The sequence below is a fragment of the Caretta caretta genome, chromosome 6 (assembly GCF_965140235.1).
Source record: "Caretta caretta isolate rCarCar2 chromosome 6, rCarCar1.hap1, whole genome shotgun sequence".
Lineage (NCBI taxonomy): Eukaryota > Metazoa > Chordata > Testudines > Cheloniidae > Caretta > Caretta caretta.
The window spans coordinates 121,288,145-121,314,496 of NC_134211.1; the positions used below are offsets into that span (position 1 = coordinate 121,288,145).

General features: G+C 44.8%; 1 protein-coding gene across 4 annotated transcripts in view; it reads left to right on the forward strand.

The window, feature by feature from the left end:
• Nucleotides 1-26,352, forward strand: part of SLC35F4 (solute carrier family 35 member F4) — a 184,768-nt gene that overhangs the window by 109,245 nt on the left and 49,171 nt on the right. For 2 of the 4 annotated variants that reach the window (XM_048855214.2, XM_048855216.2), the window contains exon 1: nucleotides 13,332-13,514. The exons of the other annotated variants lie outside the window; for them this stretch is intronic. In XM_048855214.2, coding sequence (XP_048711171.2) covers nucleotides 13,439-13,514 — 76 coding nt within the window. In that variant the 5' untranslated portion in view covers nucleotides 13,332-13,438. Of the gene's footprint in view, nucleotides 1-13,331; nucleotides 13,515-26,352 lie in introns of those variants that run through there. 4 annotated transcript variants of the gene reach the window in all.

The following is a 26,352-nucleotide window of genomic DNA, read 5'->3' on the forward strand; positions in this document are numbered from 1 at the left end:
GTGCTTCACCGCCCTCCTAGTGAAAAAGTTTTTCCTAATATCTAACCTAAACCTCCCCAACTGCAACTTGAGACCATTACTCCTTGTTCTGTCATCTGGTACCACTGAGAACAGTCTAGATCCATCCTCTTTGGAACCCCCTTTCAGGTAGTTGAAAGCAGCTATCAAATCCACCCTCATTCTTCTCTTCTGCAGACTAAATAGTCCCAGTTACCTCAGCCTGTCCTCATAAATCATGTGCTCCAGCCCCCTAATCATTTTTGTTGCCCTCCACTGGACACTTTCCAATTTTTCCACATTCTTCTTGTAGTGTGGGGCCCAAAACTGGACACAGTACTCCGGATGAGGCCTCACCAATGTTGAATAGAGGGGATTCTTCCATCCTAAGTGCAGGATTCTGCACTTGTCCTTGTTGAACCTCATCAGATTTCTTTTGGCCCAATCTTCTAATTGGTCTAGGTCCCTCTGTATCCTATCCCTACCCTCCAGCGTATCTACCTCTCCTCCCAGTTTAGTGTCATCTGCAAACTTGCTGAGGGTGCAATCCACACCATCCTCCAGATCATTAATGAAGATGTTGAACAAAACCAGCCCCAGGACTGACCCTTGGAGCAGTCCGCTTGATACCGGCTGCCAACTAGACATGGAGCCATTGATCACTACCCGTTGAGCCTGACAATCTAGGCAGCTTTCTATCCACCTTATAGTCTATTCATCCAATCCATACTTCTTTAACTTGCTGGCAAGAATACTGTGGGAGACCGTATCAAAAGCTTTGCTAAAGTAAAGGAATAACAAGTCCACTGCTTTCCCCTCATCCACAGAGCCAGTTATCTCATATGAAGATTAGACAAGATTTGTGCAGAAAAAATTGGATAATATTCAACACTGAAATTTTGAATTTCTACATTTCAGGGATTTTTAAAAATTGAGACTTGCATTTTCAAAGAATTTGTAGAGGAATGATTGTTTTCCAGTGGAAAATTCTGTAACTCCTGATGGCCCCTAAGTTTTTCTTTTTTAACTCCAAAAATTGTAGGTTCAGCGATTCTCACCCGCTGCTAAACATTCCTCCTTCCAGTTTTCGTTCTCAGTTCACGGTGCATTTCTTTCGTTGCCCCGTTCAACAGAAACCGTTCCTTGGTTCAGCTGTGGTAGGTGATGCAACTGTTTAGAGAGAGAATGGAAGGGAAAGAGAGGAACAAAAATCCACCTTCAAAAGTGATTTTGGATCCCCAACTTGAGACACTTTGAAGGGAGCTGATTTGTAGCTGGTGAGTGCTTAGTGCTTTCTGTAAATCAGGCCCTCTTACGGTGTCTTTGGTTGGGCACCCAAAATCAATAGACTCCTTTGAAAACTGACCAAACCATTTAAAGGTTATTGTGACCATTTGTAACCATTATGCCACATCGGTGATGATGTTCTATCACTGTAAAATGTTACGTCACAAAGGCGATAACTTTAAATGTAGAAAGTTTACATTTCCACTGGTCAAAATGAAAATGACTCTGCAGTGCCATCTAGGGAAGGTGCGAGCGGCACATGAGAAGTTGCAAGCTTGCAGCGCTCTCCCAAACCCTTCTACAGTAAGATGTTGTGAAGCGTACTTAGACTTGTCCTACAGAGCTAGCCAGCCATTGAGTTCTTCTTGTCTGAGACTCTCTTTTTATGAAGGTGCTAACGAGTGCTCTCAACTATCTAATTAATTGTTGAGTCTTTAAAATATATGCAAGTATGGGAAGAGATTTATCATAGCACTGACATGCGCTACTGTCAGCATGACAAACACAGAACAGAAGTTTCTTCAATGCAGAGGTTCTCATCTGATAAAGAAGAGGCACTTCATAATTACAGAATTAGGAAATGTAGACAGCTTATTTCATTCATACCAGTTTTGTTAATAAAACTTCAGGGAAGCAATTCATTATTTGACATTCAATTACAGCTAAGAAGTTTTCCCTAACAAATAACATATCTGCTGGGGCTTCCGATTTTATTATGATGTCTAGAGATTCAGTACAGTATGTTTGAAATTAATAAAATGGATTTAATCCTTATTGATGCAAGGGACTGTCTTTCTACCATATACTCACTCTGTATTCTGCTGCCGGTGCACTACTGAATTGCCTTGCTAATATTAATAATGTGTAATCTCTTTCTAAATGTGATAAACCTTTGAACTGCAGGCACACTTAAACCAAAGGCTCCCAGACTGTGCCCTGGTGAAACGCCGAATGACAGTTTGCCGGAAGCCGGAGGACTTATGGAGCCTGATCCCACAGACCCTCACTTTTGCCAATAATTATTATGAAAGTGGTCGTCCCACTGATTTCAATGGGACATCTTAGATGGCTGATTGCTGATGGGTTCTCACTGGCTGAATGGGGTCTGTGGATAGTTCTGTCATCACTGCTTAGGGTCACCTTGTGGACGTGTCACCCGTGAGTGTCTTGCTCTGCACCCGTCACAGGGTATTAGTGAAGACTGGAGGCTGACAGTCAGCCCTGCTGATTCAGGATTAGGACAGCAGAACACGGTCAGTCTAAGGGAGGCTCTGAGCACAGGAATCAAAGGGTTTGTCTGCTCTGCAATAAAACTCTGGCAGCAGGCCCACGTCGGATGAGACGGGCTCGTAGGGTTGGGCTGCGGGGCTATAAAATTGCAGTGTAGACATTTGGGATCAGGCGGGAGCTGGGCTCTGGGACCCTTCCACTGTCCAGAGTCAGCTAACCTGGGCCAGCAGTGGAGGTTTTATTGCAGTGTAGACATACCCAAAGTGTGGCTTAAATAAGCACTCTAAAATTCTGCTTAGATCTATTTTCCTACTGTTTAAGCATCTCTCTCTCTCTTTCTCTCTTTTTTTTTTCTTGCTTACCCCTTTAAAATGTTGATCTTGCTGAGTCTCTAATAGTTGAGATTTTTGTGGTACCTTTGACAAAACTGAAGCTTGGTGTAACCTTAGGTGATACCGAGATACTAAACATGCGTTTGGCATTGGCTGACGCAACTTTCATGTCTGTGAAAGCATTTAGCACCAGCTATTAAAATCAAAGAAAGGATTTCCACACATAGATTTCATATTTTTGGAACATCCTTGGATTCTTATCTGCACCAGAGGTTAGTATTTCTTACCTTATAATTATTTCATAGGAATGTAGGACTGGTTCATCAAGTGCAGCCCCCTGCTATCTGAGAAAACCATGTCATGTGATCATATAATTTCATATTAAAATAAAATTCAACCCCCCCTCCCCTGCCCCAATACCAGTGCTGCCAACTCTTATTGTTATTGTTATTGTATTGCAATTCTCACAATATTTGGTATTTTTCTTAAACCCCACTTCCTGGAGTCATGCGATCACATCAGACTCAGCTTTTTTTTCTAGCCCTTATGGTTGCAGGTTAAGGCTTGAAAACGTGAATCCTGAAGTTTCAAATCCCAGAAAGTATATAAAAAGAACCCTATTTGCTTATTTTACAAATCTTATGATTTGTAAGCCAGTCTCATGGTTTTTGGGGGACCTGATGCCTGATTTTTAAAATCTTGGGGTTGTCATTATTGGATAACATACACAGAACTGTAGGGAATTTGGTAATTTACAATCCCTCACCATTGAAATCAATGGGAGTTTTGCTCTTGCCATCAATGGGTTCAGGAGCAGACCCCTAGTATCTAGTGTGCAACACGGGTTGACTGTGCATCTGAAAAACTCATGATTTTGCAGTGGTCTAAGCCAGTCCCAGAGAATCATAACGGTCATCCCTTTAGAAGCAGCTCATGTAATACTTCTGAAAGCCTGAATGGACACAGTCAGGTTGCAAGGCCTTCAGCAGCAGCACTGTATCTCAAGGAGGTATTATAGTATGTCCTGCACAATAGCATTGGCTGCCGCTGAAGTGAATGGCATGGAGCAGGAAATGTTTTGTCAGTGCCATTAACTAGGTTCATTTCTATAATCTATGGCTAGGAAGCTTATCAATAGGTTACATTGCATTTGCCTGATTGCATCAAAAATATAGTTGTCTTTTTGAGCACAATCCGGAGAGGCACAAAATTCCTTGCAGTAGCACTGAGCCACGCAGTGCTGGGTTTATAGGCCTTGATTCAGCAAAGTATTTAAGCACATGAATACTGCCATTGACTTCAGAGGGACTTGCTTGAAGTTAGGCATCTTCTTCAGGTCCATAGAACTGGATAGGATCACTGCAACTCCATCACCTAACCCTGTTCATAGATTGATTGAGCTCCATTGGAATGCTAGTTACGTGGTTTGCCCCCACGACTCTGACTGGAAGCCTGGTGCAGAACCTCCCTCCTCTGACCCTTAGAGTAAACTACTTTGCAGAACTGGGGTCTGAGCGCTGGTGAATGGTAGAGAGCCCTGGGTAATGGGAACAGCGATCGTGTGTGTTCTCCCCCCGCCCCGCCCGCATAACTCCCACTCCCAAACCCAACCTAGTGGGTCAGCCTCTGGCACTGAGGTCATTCTGCCTCTGGTCATTTCCCAGCCTCGCTGCTGAGACTGCCAATAGCTGCCCTTTGGTTTATGACATAATGACTGTGTTTACCTTGCTTTAATTTACAATCAAATACCTAATGTGTTTCTTCACCATCAACCATGCTTCGTCTCTGAGGACCGTTGCGCCAGCCAGGTTGATACTGTCGCACCAGGTATTGTGTAGTCAAGTTCCCAGATTTGGCTGAATCTTGCAAATCCGTGAATCTGTGGGGTGAGTCCGTGGGTGGTGCCAGATAGGGTCAGGGCATGCACCCCTTTGCATGTCAATGTAGAATTTGAGAGCACGGTGTACTGGCATGTTTTCGTCCATCCTGGCAAATGGCTGAAGAGCATGCAACACCGGTTTTGGATAGAATGAGCCCTAGTGGATTTGAACATTCACGTTTACTGCACAGAATGACTCACTTGGCTGTATTTACTGCTTTTGTTCACAACAGTAGGAATTCTACGTGATCCTGATTCTCTGGCAATTTGGGAACATCCAGAGGTGCAGTGATTTATAGATAGGTCCTGTCCAAGAACTGGAGTAATAAATTGCTAAATTTGATCAGATTTTGGTTGTTCCATTTTCACAATACTCCCCCAAGCTCCTCTATCTCATTCTGATATTCGCTCTGTGATAGTTTGTTTAACTCTTTATGATGCTACATAGCAGGGGCTCGACCCTGTCCCCTGTCGCTCCAATATGTTTGAGGGTGTGAAAGAGCTTTTCACTCTATCCCATCCGTGGGCAAATAACAGGACATAATATTTCCCCGGTGCTTAATGGGTGCCAGCTTTCACACCTCACTGAAAGTTGTGGTCTTCCAGATAGGGCGATCTTCCTATCTTCTGAGGAGGTGTGTAGCTGTCAGCCATCTAGGCCCTGAACCAAAGACCATAAAAGTCTTTAGCTTTACTGGGCCTTGGATCAAGCACTTAGTGAGTAAACTGCAGCATGCTATGCTAGCTGTGGGGGAACTTTACTTCACCTACTCTGTGGAATCCTGCGCTGGCTTACAAAATTCTTAGAGCAGAAGACACACGATGCACCATCCCTGATCTGCATAGCAGCACTGGCCAGGGCCAGATTGTGCTCTTAGGTCATAAGATCTCAGCTGGTGAACGGGAGAGCACTTCTGCCTATGTAACCGATTATATAGAGATTGACTTTGAGGGATATGGTTAAAAATATGAAGAGATCCAGATCCTGCAGTCACTCTGTACATGTAACTCTCATCAAAATCAACTGGAGTCTGACCTGAGGGACCTGGCCCTTTAAATAAACTACATACATGTGATAGTCTAGCAACTGGCTGCTGAATGACAGTGAGTGCTGTGACTTTCTTACATACAAGTTATTTTTTAATGGTTACATTAAAATGTGTTAAATCATTAACACAACTCTGGGGCCCAATCCTGCTTCTACTCACAAGACTAGCTCTTACACCAGTTGCTACACTGATTGCAATGGGATTACTCACATGAGTAAGGCGTTAACCACATTAGTACGTGTTTGCAGGATCAGGCCTATAGACAATCAGTGTGACTAATGATAGGACTAAAACTCTGTGAACAGCTGATTCCTATAGGCAGTGAGGAGAGTGGAGAAGCAGCATGTGTTCATCTGAGTAGTGACTGCCATGTGAATATGATGCTGAGAGCACTTGCTGGGGTAGAGTGGATTGTGCCTGGCAGCATCAGTCTGTGGGTGTGGCTATTGACATCCGTATGATGTAGATGCATCCATTGCTCACTAAAGGAAAATGCCATCCTGTTGGAAAGCTGCATTGGGTGATCAGAAATGTAAGCCAATGGGAGTTCTGACTGAGTAAGGAATTCAGGGTTTGGCTTTTAGCCTGGCTGGGAAGAGTTGGAAAAGCTAGCAGGATTTGCGATTCTTTCCATTGAAAACAGAGCCTGCTGCTTGGAACAACTTTTGCTTTTAAAATTTGTTGCAGGCACAATGCGCTTTGCCCTTGAAAGTTCTTTGTGATGATTTTCCCAGAAGGGGAGTGAGATTCATAACGACACTGCTTTAGTTTGCAATTATATCTAATACCAAAACCTAGCATCCCCTTGCTTCGTATTTATTTGCTACATCTGTTCCTGTCTCCGTTTGCCTTGTTTTTCTGTTTTGTACCATTCATCTCTTTTATATTCCAATGACATAAAATGAACTGATAATGGCCCTTTAGCCTGTCATCTTGAAACTCATGCTTAGCCTAAAACAGCCAGTGAAATGTAAGTGTCTCATATTGATAGTCTAGCGACTGGCTGCTGAGTGACCAGCCAATCTCAATGGATCTATACAGGGTGCATTTCATGTAGCTGTCGTATTAATGATATTCAGGCAACAAAGACTCCCTTGAGAGACTTGCGGCCTGATCCAAAGCCCATTGGAGTCAATGGAGATCTTTCCATTGACTTTGATGAGCTCTGGAGCAGGCTCTTAATATATGTCGTTATAGTTTCAGAGTGGTAGTCGTGTTCGTCTGAATCAGCACGAAGAACGAGGAGTCCTTGTGGCACCTTTGTGTTATCCATATTTCCACTAACCGTTTGATAGCGAGTATAATATTCAACATACTGCTGTGAGCTACAGATTAATGCAGGGTGACAGAGGTGGTTTTGGAAATTACGTTAATCACACAATCAACAATGGATCGTCAACTAGCCCTGACCCAAGGCGGGGAGGGTATTCGTAGCCAAGTTAGAGCTAAATATTATGAGGCTGGGGGGAACCTATGCTCTTCTCCTGGGGCAGATACAGTAACAGTGAGCTCGGTGCCAGCAGAAAGACAGTAATTGCCAGCTGTTCGGTCGCTGCAATTCCTCCCCCATAAGGCAGTTCATTGGCTTCCCCTCGCAGGCTCAGAATCCCCTTGTGCTGTGCACTAGCAGGCAAGTTGCCATCAGTTATTCAGCCCATCAGAATTGGTTTGATTGCGCCCCGGTCATACCCACTGCAGAGGAATTGGTGTTTTGGGAAAACTCTGGCAGCCAGTTCCATTGCAGCAGCATTGCCAGAGAGCTGGGGAGGACGGGGGGCTCCAGAGCTGGTATGGAAAGGCAGGGTCTCCGTGCAGATGGCGCTGCCCTCCTGCAGTTTCCCTAAGATCTGCTGGTTGTGGGGCAGAGCTGCTGGCTGCCCCACAAGGGAGCAATATTCCTTCCCCATCCCAATCGCGCCTGATTCAGACGAAACTCTGTTAGAGACTCTCGACAGAATTTTCCCCCCTGAAGTCCCTTTGCCACAGAAACAGCCAAGGGAGAGCTCAGTCTAGGGCACGAGAAAGTGTATGTGATCTGATGGTCATTGTAGAAGTGTATTGGAGGTCATAGAAAATGGGGGGAGAAAGTGGGGTGAGCCTTCTGACTATGGTTTGGCAGAGGTACAACAAAAGGTACACCCAGGGTAGCTGCCGTGCACTTGTCCATCCCAGTAGGATCTAACCTCATATCAGAAGCTCGTGTTCGTATTTTTTCATGGCCGGCAGTAGAGGTGCTGGAACGAGGGGTGCTGCTGCACTCCCTGGCTTGAAGTGAGTATATGCAGGGTTTACAGTTTGGTTCAATGGCTCTCGGCACCCCCACTGTACAAATTGTTCCAGCACCTCTGGCTGGCGGCCCAGGCCAGTTAAAAGTGATTGCCATGTTACTGGCATCAAAATGCAGTATTAAAACTATTTAGTGTGACAGCTGCCATCTTGGCTGACACATCCAGGATTGCATCGGGGATCCAGAGCTAGAAGCTTGAGCTGCTACCTAAAGAGTCAAAGTTCTGTAGCTGGGGCCGTAACAGGCTCATATAGGGCCTGGATCAGGCATTGCTGAGGATCTATAACATGCATGCACCAGGTGGTTACGTTAGCACGATAATGTAAGGGATTGAACAGGACATTATCTTTCTGGCAGCATTTTCTAGCAGCAGCAATCCACTTCTCTTGTGGGCTTGGGGTGTAGATGTTTCGCGAATACGGCTGGGAGTGGGGAACTCTTGCATTCTAGCCCTGCTACTGACACCGGGTCTCTGGGGGGTCTCGGGGACGTCATTTGGAATCACGGTGCCTTTGTGTCCCCATCTGGGCTAACATTTACTGAGTCACAGAACAGGCTGTGTTGTGGGCAGGGCTCAGCCTGCTCGTGACAGGGGGAAGCAGGCAGTCTGGACTCCGTGCAGGGCTGTGCGGCCGTCCGCAATCCCGCTCTGCTTGTGAGCACAAAGGGGGAATTTAGAAGTGAGCCAGAGAAGGGCCAAGGGCAGAGCTGAGGGGTTGGTGTGGGTCAACCCCCACAGGGACAAGGCACACAGGGTGCAGGAGCTACTCTTGTTCTGAGACTGGGATAGCAGCCAGAGAATGGCTCCCCTCAGGAGAGAAGCGTTCTTTCCCCAGTCCTTTGGGGAGATCCCAGGGCACAGCTCAAGCAGTGAGATACATGCAGGGGGCAGGCTATGGGGCTAAATGACTTTGACTGCTATTTATACATCATCACCTTCAGTACAGGGACTGCTGCACCACAGTCAACAGACCCAGCCATACGTGGAGGAAGCGGGTCCATTGGCTATGGCTCTATCCTGCAACTCAGGAGATTCATGTTTGAATCTCTGCTCTGCTACAGGCTTCCTGGGTAACCTTGGGCAAGTCATTTAGTTTCTCTCTGCCTCAGTTCCATCTACAAAATGGAGGTAATAGTCTTCCCTTGCTCCTCAGTCTCAGTACATGAATGGCTCTGGGGTGCTCTGATGCTTTGGTGATGGGGCCATATACGAATTTTAGATAGATAACCGCTGGAGCTCTCGGGTACCGTGTAATATGCCTGATAGGTGAATCCTTTTTGCTGATTATCCATATACAATGAAATCAGAGCAAGGAAATGGATGCTAGATGTGGCTTGAGAACTGTAGTTAATATTTGAGTCTATTTGCCTTAAATCTGAAATATCAACAAATGTATATCAGCATGCACTTTGATTCTATCCGGGTTACAATTTACAGTGTTTATAACAAGCAGGGAAAAGCCTGAGTGAAGAGATTAGAAATACCTCAGTGACACAAAGCACCGGAAAGAAAGCTTTTGTTAATTGTCGATCCTTCGGCCAGTGTTTTCAGAAGTGGCTAATGATTTTGGGCACCTCCGTTTTTGGATGCCTCAGAGGGGCCTGATTTTCAGACCGTGCCGAGCACCCGCCCTCTAAAATCAGACCATTTTCAGGTGTCACAAGTTGGGTGCCCATAAGTTGAGGCAACCAAAATCACTAGTCACTTTTGAAAAACCTTGGCCTTAAACTCACCAGCTGTTGAGGTAAAATTATGTTGGATTTAGGGAGAATGTGGCATACTTCCCCCCATCTGCTGCTTGCATAAACATGAGGTCATGAACTAATGTACTTTGGGTGAGGGAGATAAAGCCTGTCTCCGAGTGATCTTAGGTCCTTCCCACAGCAGTGCCAATGCAGATATAAAAATGTAAAGCACACAAGCAGGATCAAAGCACCTATCTAAACATTACCTCCTGTACATAAAACCAATCGCCTATCCATAACTGGAGCAGAATCAGATGGACAAAGCTCATGTTTTCTCAGCCAGGGATGCTGATTCTTTTCAAATTGAAATCTGCAACTAGAGTTATAAATAGTAAATGCATACATTTTTGTACCAGTTTTGTTTCCTTGTTTCTAGTCTCTTTAGTTATCCAAAAGCAAATTCTGGTGTGATGTAAGTCTAGAAGGGTTCCTTATGTTTTGGAATCTGGCTCCTGAGTTGTTTTGTAAATGCAATTACAGCTGATTTTTCAAAATGTGATTTGCAAAGACTTGTACCATTGGCCCCTTTCTGGTGTTAATATATTGCTCTTGTCTGAAAGAGATGGCATGAAATGCTTGAAATTGCACGATGCTTTTCACACGATCCTATGGCAGTGTTGCTATAGTTAAGGCTGGTTAATAACTCCATTATAGACTCCTGTTTGCAGAAGTTGTTTTCCTAAAACAATCTCTATGCCGTGTTTATATTATGCATATGTAGAATGACTAGAAGTTTATTAGTGGATGGTTAAATGTTTGCATAATGGAAAATTTCTTTGAAGTGGGATGAGTCCATCATAAAGGCTGCTGTCTTTTTATACTTTGGAGGAGGAAAAAAATCTATTGTAAATGTTAACTTCAGAACGCTGGTTGCCACATCGCACTGGGAATCTATGAAGTACATATAATTGTTTAAAAAGTGGGTAGCTTTACACTGTGTGCTGCAGTGTAATATGCTGTGGAAAAGAGATGATCACAGTGGAGGCCAGCTCATGCCTATCAGAGGCAGGATGTGTTGTGGAGACCTGACACCCCTAGCAGGTGCTTCAGTAGTATCAGTTCTGGGAGTGGGGCCAGCCCCGGCACGCTCAGGAAGGTGCAGAGCGTTCAATTGTGGAGAATAGAAAGGAAGAGGCAGGGACTGGGCCAGGCGCCAACCAGCCCTTAAGTGTCTCAAACACTTCCTGGAGTGTCTCTTTAAAATAGTATTTCACACCAGCCCCCTTCCAAGCAGGAACAAGAAACCAACATCCATTAGGACAGGGCAGCTTGCTTCTCCTGGGGTGCCCAGCCCGCTCTGTGCCAGGTGCAGGGCTGACTGTGGGGTCATTACACTACATCTTCCCCCTGCTCATCCCAGCTCCTCCTTGGCAGTGGTGCATGGAGGGAACAATTCTGCCCCACCCCCCTCCAAGCACACTGCTCTTTACATGGGGAACTCAAGAGTGGGCTGGGGAGAAGGACCCTAGGCCCACTTCCACCAAGCACCAGAGTCCAGGTTGGAACTTGTCTTGATGCACCTACCTCTCCTGGAGTTGTTCAAGAACCGCTTGGGGTTGTCGGGTACTGTGCACCCACTTCTGTCCTTGGCTGCTACCCCGCAGCACCCACTGAAGTGAGGGGGCAGAACGGGGCTAGTCATTGCACACCTGGACAAAGTCGCTTATTAAGTGTCTAAAACAGCTTTGTGATTCCTACAAGCTGGCTTCCCTCGGAAGCTTAAAATGTAGCCTTCTGGGTCAATGATTCTGAACTTTTTCATGCCATGACAGTCCTGGACCCTCCTCCTACATAGCTGGGAAAGGTAGAGTGGTTATGACCCACTGTAGATTGCAAACCCCAGGCTCAGAAGACCTAAAAGTGGCAATACTTCAACAAAAAAACTTCAAAAACAGACTCCAACGAGGGACTGCTGAATTGGAATTAATTTGCAAACTGGATACAATTAATTTCGGCTTGAATAGAGACTGGGAGTGGATGGGTCATTGCACAAAGTAAAACTATTTTCCCATGTTTATCCCCCCCCCCATCTCCCACTGTTCCTCAGATGTTCTTGTCAGCTGCTGGAAATGGCCCACCTTGATTATCACTACAAAAGGTTGCCCCCCCCCCCCCCGCTCTCCTGCTGGTAATAGCTCACCTTAAGTGATCACTCTCCTTACAGTGTGTATGGTATCACCCATTGTTTCATGTTCTCTATGTATATAAATCTCCCCACTGTATTTTCCACTGAATGCATCCGATGAAGTGAGCTGTAGCTCACAAAAGCTTATGCTCAAATAAATTGGTTAGTCTCTAAGGTGCCACAAGTCCTCCTTTTCTGTTCTAGGTTGTTACCAAAGCCACATGTGCATGGTGGACATGAAGTGTGATGAGTGGTGACCCTTAGACTATTGCCAGCTTTACCCAAGACAAATCAGCCCAGTTACCTCCCTGCCTGCAGCATTCCCTGGCACTCTGCCATGGTTACTATAGGAAGTATCTGGACTACTTAAACATATGTTTTTGGAGAGATTTGGTCTAGTTCAAACAGGAATTATTTTGGGGCAGTTCTCAGGCCTGTGTTATGCAGGAGGTCAGATCACAATGTTACCTTCTAGTCTTAGAATCTATGAATCTATTAAAAAACACTGACGATATCCACTTGGAAATACTTGTATAGACCCTGATTCTGGTACCCTTGCCAAGGCACTCTTGCAGCCATGGTGATGGGCACTGCATGAACCTAGATAAATGTTGAATAGTACTTTACTGACTGAAGTAGCCCCATGGAGTTCTGTGGTACTGTTTAAATGAGCAAGGAGGGTGGAGTCAGCCCCTCAGTTGTCTCAGATGGTTGGCAAGATAAGAAGGGCCACCACTGTATGTCCATAGAAAGACACACAAACTGGCTTCTTCAACTAAACTTTCTCACAGCCACAACACAAACAACACCGAAGAAAGGGAGAAGGTGTAGGAGCTGCCTCACGGGAAGCAGGGAAGAATCTAGACCAACTGTGGCCTGTATATATATATATTGAGACTGTGACAATTTTTTTAGGGCCCTAGAATACTAGAAAGTTGCCTTCAGTATAAAGGTTAGCTAGCTGATGGATAGATAGATACTATATATTCTGTTTCCCTGGACTTTTATGAGTTCAGTGTCCTTTAGGAGACACATTATTCAAAGTTTACTTTAAAAAAAAACCAACTAATTTAATTGTAGGATATTGTCACAATAAGGGAACCAGAAAATTGTATCGCAGAACTCCCCTGCAGTTGTCACTGAGAAAGCTCCGGTCTGCTGTGTGAACAGAGAGAAGATATTATACGTGAAACCATTGCCTTAATCCAAAGGGGTTGCATCACTTTAAAGTTGAAGGAGAGCATTAGCTAATATATTTATATTTTAACTGCTGCGCTTAACAATGGAATGAAAGAAAAGTGTTAGCAGAGGTCAAGCATGGTTTGAATGTGTTGCAAATGGTTTCCCAGGGAAACAGCAAATCAGTACTCATAGCTTGCTGCAGCATCTCCAGAACAACACCAGATTCGAGACATAGCCGAGTGTTTACTCTTGTACTGGGGACCAAAAGCAATGCAGAGGCTAAAGACGGAGTGAGTGTACATCTTAGGAGAACAATTTAAAAGGATGAAGAAACATTCAGCGAGAGTGGAACCATTAGCATCTTACAGTGTTTCTGAATTAAATTCACCTACACCAGACGGTAAATGCTCTTTTACTGCATATCTACCCTTAGGGATGCAATTAGTTTACATGCTACTCTTGTTCTTTTCCAATTTATATATCTTATATTTTTTAAAAAATAACTGGAAGCGTTAAGTATTTCTGGCACTTTCTTTCATTTTTTATTTTAAAATGAGTGTAGTCAGAAATGTCTAGTTTTTCAATATGCAACTGGTATGGGAACAATTTTAGGTGGAGAAACTAATATTAAAATGAGGCAGAACTCAAAAAGTTGGTTTGCTTTTGTGTTCACTGTTAGAAAAGGCACAAAATGTAGCTCTGTGCTAGCTTCCCCAGTTGTCCGTAGTATTTATATACCAGGCTCGAGATTTAGCCCTATGTTTTAAACATTGTAATGCGTGGCACTAACTTCCTATGCTTGCTGTCTCTTAACTTAAGAGAGAAGAGACAGTAATAGTTCCTTTACGCTGGTCCTCTTCCTCTTATTTGTTAGAACAATAGCGGATATGAACAACTGCGTAATACACATATGCTACAGAATAGCAATTGGGGGGAAAATGTTTCCTATGTTATTGAACTGAGATGACAACCTAACGTAAAGTGCAGCAGGAACGCTCATTTTCATTCCCTGCTGAGTGTGAACTTCACATCACTCTTATTGCTCAGCGTTACGGATGATCGCTGTACATTAGCTGGTGATGCAGATAAAAAGCTTGGAACGTAAAATATATAACACTATATTTCTGGGTATAAATTTAAAAAAGGTTTGAAAAAGCCTTTACTATTGCTCAAGTTCATTTTATTTGAATATATGTCCATAGGAATCCCAAGCTTTAAGTACTTTCTTTCAAGTTTACCATATTTGAATTTAAAATATCTCAAAGAGCAGAGGAGTTCTTTCAAAAGTTGCTTACTGAGGCAGGAATACATTTTAAATTTACTATTTATGGTGTGTTGTTAAGGATGCTTTTGCTGTGGTGTTGTAAGAGGCATTGTATCTCTGGTTTGATTTTTGCGGCTCTTGCTAGCAATGGAAATGTTATTACTTTGCATTGTATGTTAAATTCAGTACTTTGTTCATGATTAAAAGAAAATTATGGCACTTTTTCAAATACTGTATAGTGCTTATCAACAAAAGCATGATAGCAGTGTGACTTAAAGTTCCTGAATCTATAAGGACATGACTGGCTAAATTTCAGGTAGGACTAGTTTCCTATACAAGCGCAACTATTTTAGAAATCATCTATTGCACTTGGACTTTGGCATAGGTGTGATATGTGACATTAATATTTGTACAGTTGTTTGCAGCTGGTCTAGTTAAATATGTTTCTTTTCCTATAAAAGTCTTAAAGAAAATCAAAAGTGCAGCTAGAGCTGAGTTCGTATGTTGATTCTCTCTGTGGTCTTGTGGCACCTGATTTAAAGAAATGCTAAATGCTAATTCATATATTCAACCACTCATAAGTGTCTTGCCTTAAAGAAGTGGTATTCAAATTATAATCATTCAGCTCAGTTAACTCACCATCACCACTGGTGAGCTGCTATTATTGGTGATGGTTATTGTTATTTGAAATGTGGTAGCACTGAGGAGCACCAGCCATGGCCCAGGACCCCATTGTGTTTAGGTGCTGTACAAACACAGAACAAAAAATGGTCCCTGCCCCAAAGAGCTTACAGACTAAGTATGTGACAAGCGATGGTTCCTTAAAGGTTGCCAAAGTCAAAACACCGTGAAGGATGCCAGTTCCAGGGGCGAGTCTTCACCTTGTCTGGACACTTGTCTGCTGCCCATGGGGGACAGGAATGTCTGTCCTCCACCTGAGTTTACACTGGCCCGCTTCCACAGAGAAGAAGAAAATGCAGCTGTTTAAATAAGAATTAAAAGGCTGTGGACTATGGGGGAGTGGCCAGATGGCAGAATTTATCATTTCAGACAGGTCAAGGTTGGAAGCATTTGTGTTACAGATGAAACTAGCAAGGCGGAACAAAAATCAAAGCTCCTGCTAGCTCATATATTGAATGCAAATGTGTGCAGCCAGATTCACAGGTCTGCAAAGATTCCAGCTGGCCTTTCCAAAGATTCCTCAAGGAGGTGGGCACCCGACTTCAAATGAATGAGTTTTGGGTGCCTGACTCCCTTAGGCTCCTCTGGAAAATTCCAGGCTCAGACTGGTCAGACTTTGTTTGACAAGTTATGACACCATCGTAAAAATTATTTAGTTATGAATTACCATGTACGAAGACTCAAAATTACCATTTTCAACAACAACATAGAACCAGCAGTGACCTGCCAAGAGATTTGCTTGTATCTGTCCAATTCCTAGGGATAGGTGTTCATGTAGCAATTTTTGCAACCTACTGGGAGCCTCAGTAGAGGCCAAGGACTGAATTAGCGGGGAGGCTGAGCTGTTCCTGAGAGGTGATCTTCGGGTAGTGAGGCACTTGTATGGTGGAGCAAGATATACACGTGCACTGTGGCCGACGGTGCTGTATCTCTTTTGTGGATAAACAGAGACTGGAGTATCTGTAGTTTTCCGTCCGGTACCTTTCTTGATCAGTAACCAACCAGAGATCATAATCAAATCTAAATGATACCCCAACCACACACGCAAATACCAACTTCTATTATATCCCTCCTTTTCCAAAAGTCTGAGGAAAGAGAGGCCTTTCCCAAAAGAAGTGCCAGAGATTTTTCCTATCTGTATAAATCCCCCTGTGACAAGGGGGTCTGGTACCAACGGTGAAAAATTCTATTAGGGATCACCCTCTAAAAACGGCAGAGTTGTCTGAGACTGTCTTTTGGCCTGGGAATCCCCAGTGGCAGAAGCCTCTTCAAAACTCTCCATGCACACGATGAAATTAGAAGGGACGTTCTCACCATTGGACAGTCTGAAATTTCACATGGACTTCCTCTGTGATGTGAAAGCCCTGGGGTGGTAGGGAGTTCCACATGAATCCTTTTAATGATGTTCCCCTCTACTGACCAGCATGGAGGGAAGCAAAGCTCCAACAAAGATGGAAAGAAAGGTGCTGGATATGGTCTGAGAGGACAGGAGTTGCAAGCCTGAAAGCTCCCCTGTCTGTCTTTCCCCCCACCAAGTCCAGGGGATTCCCTTTGAAAGAGTAACATGTGGAAGAGACTCTACAGGAATGTAGGCTTGGGTCATCGTCAGCCAAAGAGGTGAACCAAGGAGCAGTTGCTCTACGTAGAATGCTATCTGGGAAAAGAAACAAAGGCAGCCTCAAATCTTTCTGAGCTGTGGGTGCTCAGCAGCGCTGGAAACATGCCCGAGGTGCCTCAAGTTGGGAACCCCAAACTAGGGGGGGTGCTTTTGAAAACACTGGCCTTAATCTCAGGCAATTTGTCATAGAGTTTGATGCTGGTCTGACCAGCACTAGCTCCTCACAGCAGCATTAGTATGCCATGGTGCAGCTAGGAGCATGCAGCTGTGGTGAGAGCGCAAATGGCAGCAGAGTGCGTGACCGGTCATGCTGCCTGGGGTTGTGTGGAGAAACTTCTACTACGTGTCTCTCATGAGGAATCTGTGGGGTTGGGACCTGAGAATTCCTGGGGAGCCACCTAGAGCTGGTTATAGGATGACCTTTCTGTTTCGGGACAGCTTTCAGGGCTTTGAAATTTTTTGTTCCAATGTGGCATGAAAGCAAACACTTCAAATGTTTTCATGAAGCAGTGTAAAAATGTCCATCCTTGGTGCAAAACCAGCAAGTTTTCAGTTCTGGTGTCACCTCAGAAACTTTCTCGCTGAAATCTATGCATCTCCACAACACCTTTCTGCTTCAACGCAACAGCATATTTCAGTGAAAATACATTTTGTCGAAAATGTTCTGAGCGGCTCCAGAGCTTCCCACTCAGTCTGCACAGCAGGTCATGCCTCCCCATGCATCCATGGGAAAGAAATATTAGCAAAGGTTTGATGTTTTTCTGGCTGTCTCAGAATGCCACTTATGCATTTTACAGGGTGCTCAGAAATAATGGATTGGCCCTTCCATGCCTCAGGTCTCTTTCTGTAAAATGAGGATAAGAATAGTTCATTTATCCCACCCTTTGATTTGTCTATTTATGTCACAAGTCAGGCAAAGATCCTGTCAGGGTTCCTTCCCCACTCTGAACTCTAGAGTACAGATGTGGGGACCTGCATGAAAGACCCCCAAGCTTACTTCTACCACCTTAAGTTGAAACTTCCCCAAGGCACAAATTCTTTGCCCTTGGAAGGTACGCTGCCGCCACCAAGTGACTTAACAAAGAATCAGGGAAAGGACCACTTGGAGTTCCTACTCCCCCAAAATATCCCCCCAAGCCCTTACACCCCCTTTCCTGGGGAGGCTTGAGAATAATATCCTAACCAATTTGATCACAGACCCAAACTCCTGGGTCTTAGGACAATAGAGAAATTGGTCCAGTTCTTAAAAGAAGGATTTTATTTTAAAAAAGGTAAAAATCACCTCTGTAAAATCAGGATGGAAAATAATTTTACAGGGTAACAAAAGAGTCAAAAACACAGCAGAACTTTCTCTAGGCTTAGTTTCAAAGTTACAAAAAACAGGAATAAACCTCCCTCCAGCAAAGGAAAAATTCACAAGCAAAACAAAAGATAATCTAACATGCCTTGCCTGGCTTTTACTTACAATTTGTGTAATATGAGAGACTTTTAGGATGGTTTATGGGAGAAGGAGTTTTCTGACCTGATGCTTCTTTGCTTCCCAAAAGAACACACAAAACAAAACCTCTCCCTCCCACCCCGCCGCAAGATTTGAAAGTATCTTCTTTCCCCATTGGCCCTTTTGGTCAGGTGCCAACCAGGTTATTTAAGCTTCTTAACCCCTTACAGGTAAGGAGGAATTCTAGGCTACCCTTAGCTGTATAGTTATGAGAGATCCCTACTGGGACTTTAACGAACGCTTACAGTTAAACCTGGGCTTAATCCTGTCATGAATTGGAACCCTAGATTGTCTTTGTGTGTGTGTGTGTGTGTGTGTGTGTGTGTATAGCAGGATGATCCGATGACCAGCTGGTCTAGTGGTCAGGTTTCTGACCAGCTGTGGCCTCAGTCACCCCTGCCTGCTCCAGTTGCTCCCCCAGAGATTCTGTCACTACGGAGGAGCAGAGGGAGAGGGAGAAAGTAGGGGGACCCAGGCCCACCCACTCCAGTGGGTCTGAGCCTGAGGCTTTAGGGGTTTATTAAAGCATCTGTCCCAGTTGTTGAGCTACTCCAAATTATGTTTCCCCTGGGTCACTTCCTACTAGTCCAGAGCTCCTCAGTTTGGGGCATGATCGCTGGCTGTGCAGACTCTCCTCCATCTCTTAGTGACTTGTGAAGCATTCTCTTTTAGGGCTTTCAGCTCCCGAAGTGGGGGAGAATCCAAATGACTGCTGCTAGAGCAGCCTTCACTAGGCTGCTGCCACTCCTGACCCAACTCTCAGCATCAGCCTTGCTTTCTGGTGCAGTATGCAGCTCCTTCCCCCCTTCCCCTGGACTTCTACCAGTGTCCCGTGGAACTGTTCCTCCACTGGGAACATGATCTGCTTGTGTGTGTGTGTATAACTGTATACAGTGCCTAGCACAATGGAGCCTCTGCAGGGTGTCTCTGTTATGCAGATATATGTATAAAGCTGTGCATCATGTGTGACTGTGCCCGTTAAAGGACGTCTTCCGAGGCCTATGTATCTCCGTGAATTTATTACACTGTATAACAGTGGAGACCCTCAATCGTATTATTATTATTTGAAATATGAGTTGTTGCTCTCATAATGTCCAAAAACTGAGCTGGATTCTCCTCTCACAGCAGCTTCATGCTAGTGTAAAACCAAAGATTTCAGTGGAGCTACTTTTGATTTACTGCAGTGAAAGTGAGATCAGAATCCAGCTCATAGACAGGGCTGTGTCTGTCTGGAGATGGCACTAAATACTAGCATTGATTGGATTCTTGGGCTTTTCAAAATGATTCTTGTGTGTGTAAAAAGAAAAGGAGTACTAGTGGCACCTTAGAGACTAACCAATTTATTTGAGCATAAGCTTTCGTGAGCTACAGCTCACTTCATCGGATGCATTCAGTGGAAAATACAGTGGGGAGATTTATATACACACAGAACATGAAAAAATGGGTGTTATCATACACACTGTAAGGAGAGTGTGTGTGTGTGTTGTGTTGTGGGGGGGGGGGGTTACAACCTTTTATTTTAGGAATAAAATATATAAATCTGTGAAGCTATAAGAGGCAATGCACAGTAAGGTTTATTATAGAGCTGGTTCATAATAAGAGATTTGCTTTTGACGTGTGTTGCTCAGCTTTAGGTGTGTTTAGGTATCCCAACAGCCAATGCATCCGCACCAGATGATGGGCCTGAGCCAAAGCCCATTGAAGTCAATGAGAATCTTTCGTTTTACTTCAGTCGGTATAGGGGCAAGCCCAGTGGGATAGGCACACTTTGTGCTGCCATGTTTGTGGGAAAAGATATCCTTTTTTTCATTATTTTAAAAATATATGTTAGAGAGAGATGAAATACAAGGACCCAATTCTGAAGCTCTTACTCGGGTAAACTGATGGTACGTCTACACAGCAAAGAAAAATTCATGGCAGGCCCATGACTGCCGACTCAGCTCTTGGGGCTCAGGCTGTGGGGCTTTCATGGCTGTGTAGACTTCCAGGCTAAGGCTGGAGCCTGGGCTCTGGGACCCGCCCACCTCACAGAGTCCTCGAGCCCGGTTCCAGCCTGAGCCTGGACATCATCACAGCAATGAAACAGCTCCGCAGCCTGAGTTGGCTGGCACGGGCCACCCACGGGTTGTATGTACCTTCAGTGGCCTAGTTCCTTCCTTCCCACAGAAACTCTCGGGAGGAAATGTCTTTGAGGTTTCCTCCCAAAGCCCATTTAAACTGACATCAAAGGGTTTGGATCAGGCCCAGAATGCCCTAAGAATGTTCTTTTGGGGGGCAGGGTTAGTTCCTCCACACATACCATGGAATTAGCAGAGGATTCCACTAACGTCATGGATTCCCCAAACATCCCAGATCCTGTGTTTCCACATTAACCTATGTGTAAGGGGACTGTTGGCCCCTTACAAAAACTCAGTGGGGGTGTTTTGGTTGGCTAGCTCCCAGTACCAAAGGAAGGGGAAGGGTCGATGGGAAATCAGGACCCTGTGACTGACAGTCCTCAAGAACAATGGGGAGAGGCCAATGGTCCAGGTCAGCCTGATTGACAGGACGGGAAGGATAATGAGGGAGTCAGGAGGCCGGGGGGTCCGCATCCTCCATGTGAGCTGGAATTGCCTGAAACAGCGTGGGGCTGAGTTAAGGATAGAGCAGGGGCCCAAGCTGAGCTGGGGAGCAGAGCTGCGCCAGCCAGAGCCAGAGAGAACCAGAGAAGCAGCCCAGGGGGAACAGATCAGTGCTGGGGGCAGAGCTGCAGCAATCAGAGCCAAAGGGGCCAGAATAGCAGCCCCGGGAACTGGAGGCAGAGCAGAAGCAGCTGTGCTGAGGCAGAGTGGTGGAGCTGGAGCTGGGGCTGGAGTCCGGAGCTGGGTGTGGTGAGCAGCTGAGGAAAGCGAGGGGGACCCTAGGCAGCAGGCCCAGAGTGGGGAGACACCCCCAGCCAAGAGGCCCTGCAGGCCAGAGTTGGAGGGGGATCGTAACCCCGACGGGGCGGGGGCGACGCTGGGAAGAAGAGTCCTGCCACCTAGAGCCTGAGACCGTGTGGCCACCTCCAGAACAAGTGTCCGACCTGCAGCATCCCTGCAGCACAGCCAGGGCCTGTGAAGGAGGCTGGGGACACGTGAGGGACAGACTGTGGACTTCCCTGACATTCCAGAGACGCTGGTTGTGATGTTCCCATGCCACAGAGCAGGGTGACATGTTTTCCTTTAACCTTTCCCATTTTTTCCTTATTTTTTAAAAATTGATTGCTGTTTAATACAGGGCTTTGGAGCTGTGCTCTGGCTCCACTCCAGCTCTAGGCAAAAACCTGCAGCTCCACTGCTCCGGAGCCGCTCCGCGCTCCAGCTCCAGGCTCTGCTCCAAAGCCCTGGTTTAATAAATTGTATTTGCTTTGAACTGTATGCAATGATCAGTGGGCCAGGGAAGTGCTTAGTGTGGAGAGCGCACCCAGGAGTGGGGACACCCTAGCCCCTGCCGTAAGTGACCATGACAAGGTTGGGGGTCGAGCCCCCCAGGAATCCTGGGCCCAGCCTTGTTTGGGTTATGAGGACTCTGCCACACAGGAGAGTGGAAAGGGGAGCCCTTGAGGTCAGGCAGGCCTCTCGGTAAAGGAAGTGGGAGCGAGGACTCAGATCCTTTCGCTAGCCCGTCTCATCGGGGCCGTGTATAACCCAGGAAAGTTCCCCACAATAGCGAGACCATTCCCCCACTTACATATGCCTCCTCCACATCCCTATCAGCACAGCTTCATTGGAGTCATGCTACCCGGCCTTTCCCTGGCAATGGCTGCCCAGGAATTTGTCCTTTAAGAGGATCGGTCATGGTGCAGAAGAGATGCCACACAAAGGATAATGCGGCCTGTGGCTGTGTTAACTTCTGAGTGAATTCTTCCTGGGGTGTACAGAGGGGGTGGCTGCATGTTTCTTTGAGCCCTACCCTGCAGCCAGCTTCCTTCCCAGCCAGATTCCTGACCCCATGGAGAGCCCTCTGCCAAGGGGAGATGTGTACACACAGGTTCTCCTTTGCATGGGGAGTACTTGGAGCAAAGGTGGAGACATTAGGGTCCTGAGCAGAACTGTTTCAGCTGAAGCACTTTCACAATTAAATATGGAGTTTTGTCAAAATCAGATTTTTTCCTGGGAAAAATTTAGATTTTGATCATTTTTTTTAAATGGGGAAATTCAAAATATAGTGTTCTGTTTTGAACTGACATTTTGGAATGTTGACATTTTTAAACAAAATGTTTTGATTGGATATGTCGAAAGTTTGTTTCAATTTTTCCAAATTCAAATTTTCCAGAACTTTTTGTTCCATGAACATTTTTGGTGTGTGTGTGTGTGTGTGTCCTGTTTTGGGACAAAAACAAGTGTCAAAATATTGGAATTTCCTGGGGAATGGAATTTCATTTTCCAAACAGCTCTAGTCCTGAGTATGGATCACATGATTCTGTCTAATGCTTCTAAATCCAAGACTAGCTCAATACTACAGTAATTGTATGGCCCAATTCAACTCCCATTTAAGTCCATACAAGCCTTTCTACTGAGCTGGGTCAAGACCAAATTCTAAATACTCCAAAATGTATCATTCTCCATCACTGAGAGAATTAAAAAAAATATATAGCCAATATATTTCAAAATGCAGCATTTCATTCTCCATCTGCCAACCCCACAGTAGGAATTATCTCATAAACATTATTCCGGGGGCTGTGCTGATATTTTCATTGATGCTGGCACAGAGAGATTTTTATTTTTGGTGTCATACAAATTGAAGTTATTGCTGTTTAAAGAGAAACAGTGCTATTCATTTGAGTGAGCTTCAAATGAGAGTGAGGAAGAATCTGTTTGGCTAAGTGGAGGACAAAATTAACAAGAGAAAGATAATATATTTTCAAGCTTCTCATGTGGCTTTAAATAACAAGATAAAAGTACAATTATGAACTAAATACAATGTGAGCTTAGAATAATGGAGCATGGACTTGAACAGTGATTTGTTTTTTTGCAAGCTCTGCCTCCTCTTGTTACATTTTCGGTGAAGGGCCTGATCTAAAGCCTGCTGAAATCAGTGCAAAGAGTCCCATTGTGGTTTGGATTGGGCACAAGATGAAGAGCACCACCCTCACACAAGGGTTAATGTCTGACACATGCCCTTCAGATTTCCATGTTTGCAAAGGGAACATGCACTCAGGACCAACGTGCCCTTCAGACCAGGTTTTTATAAGTCATCCCATCTCACATGCACGTACACGTTTATAAGCAGAGTTACTGCAGTGGCATGCAGAGGTTGGGAGATTGAACATGCAGTCAGTATCGTGGAAACTACCCGTCCAAATGAGCCGTAGCTTCATCCAGTGCTTACGGCGAGGGATTGGGAGTTGGGGTACCAGGATTCTAGTCAAGAGTTTGCCACTGACACATTGGGCGGCCTTGGGCAAATCACTTAACATCTGTTTCTTAGTTTCCCTTTATGTAATGTGTGAATAATAATAGTTACCTATTTACCTACCTCTTTTGGGGACTGTGAGGATTAAATAAGGTCTTAAAATTGATTTAAATATATTAAGTATGTGCATTAAATGCTAAATATTATTAATAACGTGGTGCATATATTCATGCTTTGTGCATAGACCTCCAGCTCCTTTCTTTCTCAATTTGGTCCTGCATGTAAAAATGTTAGACCTTGTATTGCTGGTGTTTTAAAGGCTGCATGGGAGTTTTTAAAAGTTTACTTCAACAGAGGATGCAGAGGATGGTGCAGTAATTTGGACCCTAGCCTGGGATTTGGGAGAATCTGGGTTCAGTTTCCTGCTGTTCCATAGACCTTCCATGTGACAGTGGAGAAGTCACTTAGCCTGTCCATGCCTCAGCTCTCCATCTGTGAAATGGGGATAACTGATGTAATAGGCATCACAGAAACTTGGTAGAACAATTATATCAATGGGGTACAATACTGGGGTACAAACTATATAGGAATGACAGAGTAGGTTGCGCTGTTGGAGGAGTGGCACTATATGTGAAAGAAAGCATAGAGTCACATATAGTAAAAATCTTAATGAATCAAACTGTACCAGAGAATCTCTATGGATAGAAATTCCATGCTTGAATAATAAGAATATAGGAATAGACTACTGACCACCTGACCAGCATGGTTATGGTGACTGTGAAATGCTCAGGGTGATTCGAGAGGATACAAAAACAGAAAACCCAGTAATAATGGGGGATTTCAACTATCTCCATATTGACTGGGAACATGTCACCTCAGAATGGGATACAGAGGAGAAAATTTCTAGACACCATTAATGACTGCTTCTTGGAGCAGCTTGTCCTGGAACCCACAAGGGGAGGGACAATTCTTGATTTAGTGTAAGTGGCGCACAGGATTGGGTCCAAGAGGTGAATAGAGCTGAACCGCTTGGTAATAATGACCATAATGTAATTCCATTTAACATCCATGTAGCGGGGAAATACCAAAGAAACCCCCCACAGTAGCATTTAACTTCAGAAAGGGGAACTACACAAACATGAGGAGGCTAGTTAAACAGAAATTAAAAGGAACAGTCACAAGAGTGAAATGCCTGTAAACTGCATGGAAGCTCTTTAAAAACACCATGATAGAGGCTCAAATTAAATTTATACCCCAAATAATAATTTTTAAAAAGTCAGCAAGAGATTAAAAAAAATAAATCACCAGGGCTAAACAACAGAGTAAAAGAGGCAGTTAGAGCCGAAAAGGCATCCTTGAAAAATTGGACGTCAGATCCTACAGAAGAAAATAGAAAAGAGCATAAGTCCTGGCAAATCGAGTGGAAAAGTATAAATTAGGCAGGCCAAAAAAGAGTCTGAAAAGCTACTAGCAAAAGACACAAAATTAATTTTAGGTACGTCAGCAACAGGAACCCTGCCAAACAGTGTGAGCGCTGGACAATTGACTTGCTAAAGGAGCTTTCAAAGAAGACAAAGCTATTGTGAAGAAGCTAAATGAATTCTTCGCTTCGGTCTTTACTGCAGAGTATGTGAGGGAGATTGCCATACCTGAGCTATTCTTTTTAGATGACAGATCATAGCATCAGAGAATATCAGGGTTGGAAGGGACCTCAGGAGGTCATCTAGTCCAACTCCCTGCTCAGAGCAGGACCAATCCCCAACTAAATCATCCCAGCCAGGGCTTTGTCAAGCCTGACCTTAAAAACCTCAAAGGAAGGAGATTCCACCACCTCCCTAGGTAACACATTCCAGTGCTTCACCACCCTTCTAGTGAAAAAGTTTTTCCTACTATCCAACCTAAACCTCCCCCACTGCAACTTGAGACCATTGCTCCTTGTTCTGTCATCTGGTACACTGAGAACAGTCTAGATCCATCCTCTTTGGAACACCCTTTCAGGTAGTTGATAGCAGTTATCAAATCCACCCTCATTCTTCTCTTCTGCAGACTAAATAATCCCAGTTCCCTCAGCCTGTCCTCATAAATCATGTCTTCCAGTCCCCTAATCATTTTTTGTTGCCCGCCGCTGGATGCTTTCCAATTTTTCCACATCCTTCTTGTAGTATGGGGCCCAAAACTGGACACAGTACTCCAGATCTGAGAAACTGGACACAGTACTCCAGATCTGAGAAACTGTCCCAGATTGAGGTGTCAATAGAGGAGGTTTAACAGTAGTAAGTCACCAGGGCCAGATAGTATTCATCCAAGAGTTCTGAAGGAATTCTTACATGTGTAACCCTTCTGCCGGTCAGAGTTGGCAGCAACAAGGGCCGGGTTCAGTATCTAGGGGTTCCATTCCAATAACACAATGCAAAACTGGCTCGAGCCCCCACCCAGTGACCTGGGACAAATATATACCACCCCCGCTGGGCGCCTCCAAGAGGCAATACTTCCCCTCTCACAAGCACCGAGTCTGAGTGTAGCAAAAGCCTTTTAATAACAGAGAGAAACAATGTGGCTTTATGTTGGGGAAACACCACCAACAGGATTCATAGCACAACCCATGAGCAAAAACCCACCCCAAGCAAATTGGGGCATGTCCTTTCCCTTTGGTTCTTGAGTTCAGCAACCCAAAGTCCCAAAAGTCCAACGACCCAAAAGTCTCTGTCCCTGGTCAGTGCAGTGCCAGAGTTCGAAAGTTTATCTACAGTTTTACCTCCCAACCTGGGTGAAGATGGGATGGTTAAGGGGCACCTTACGTG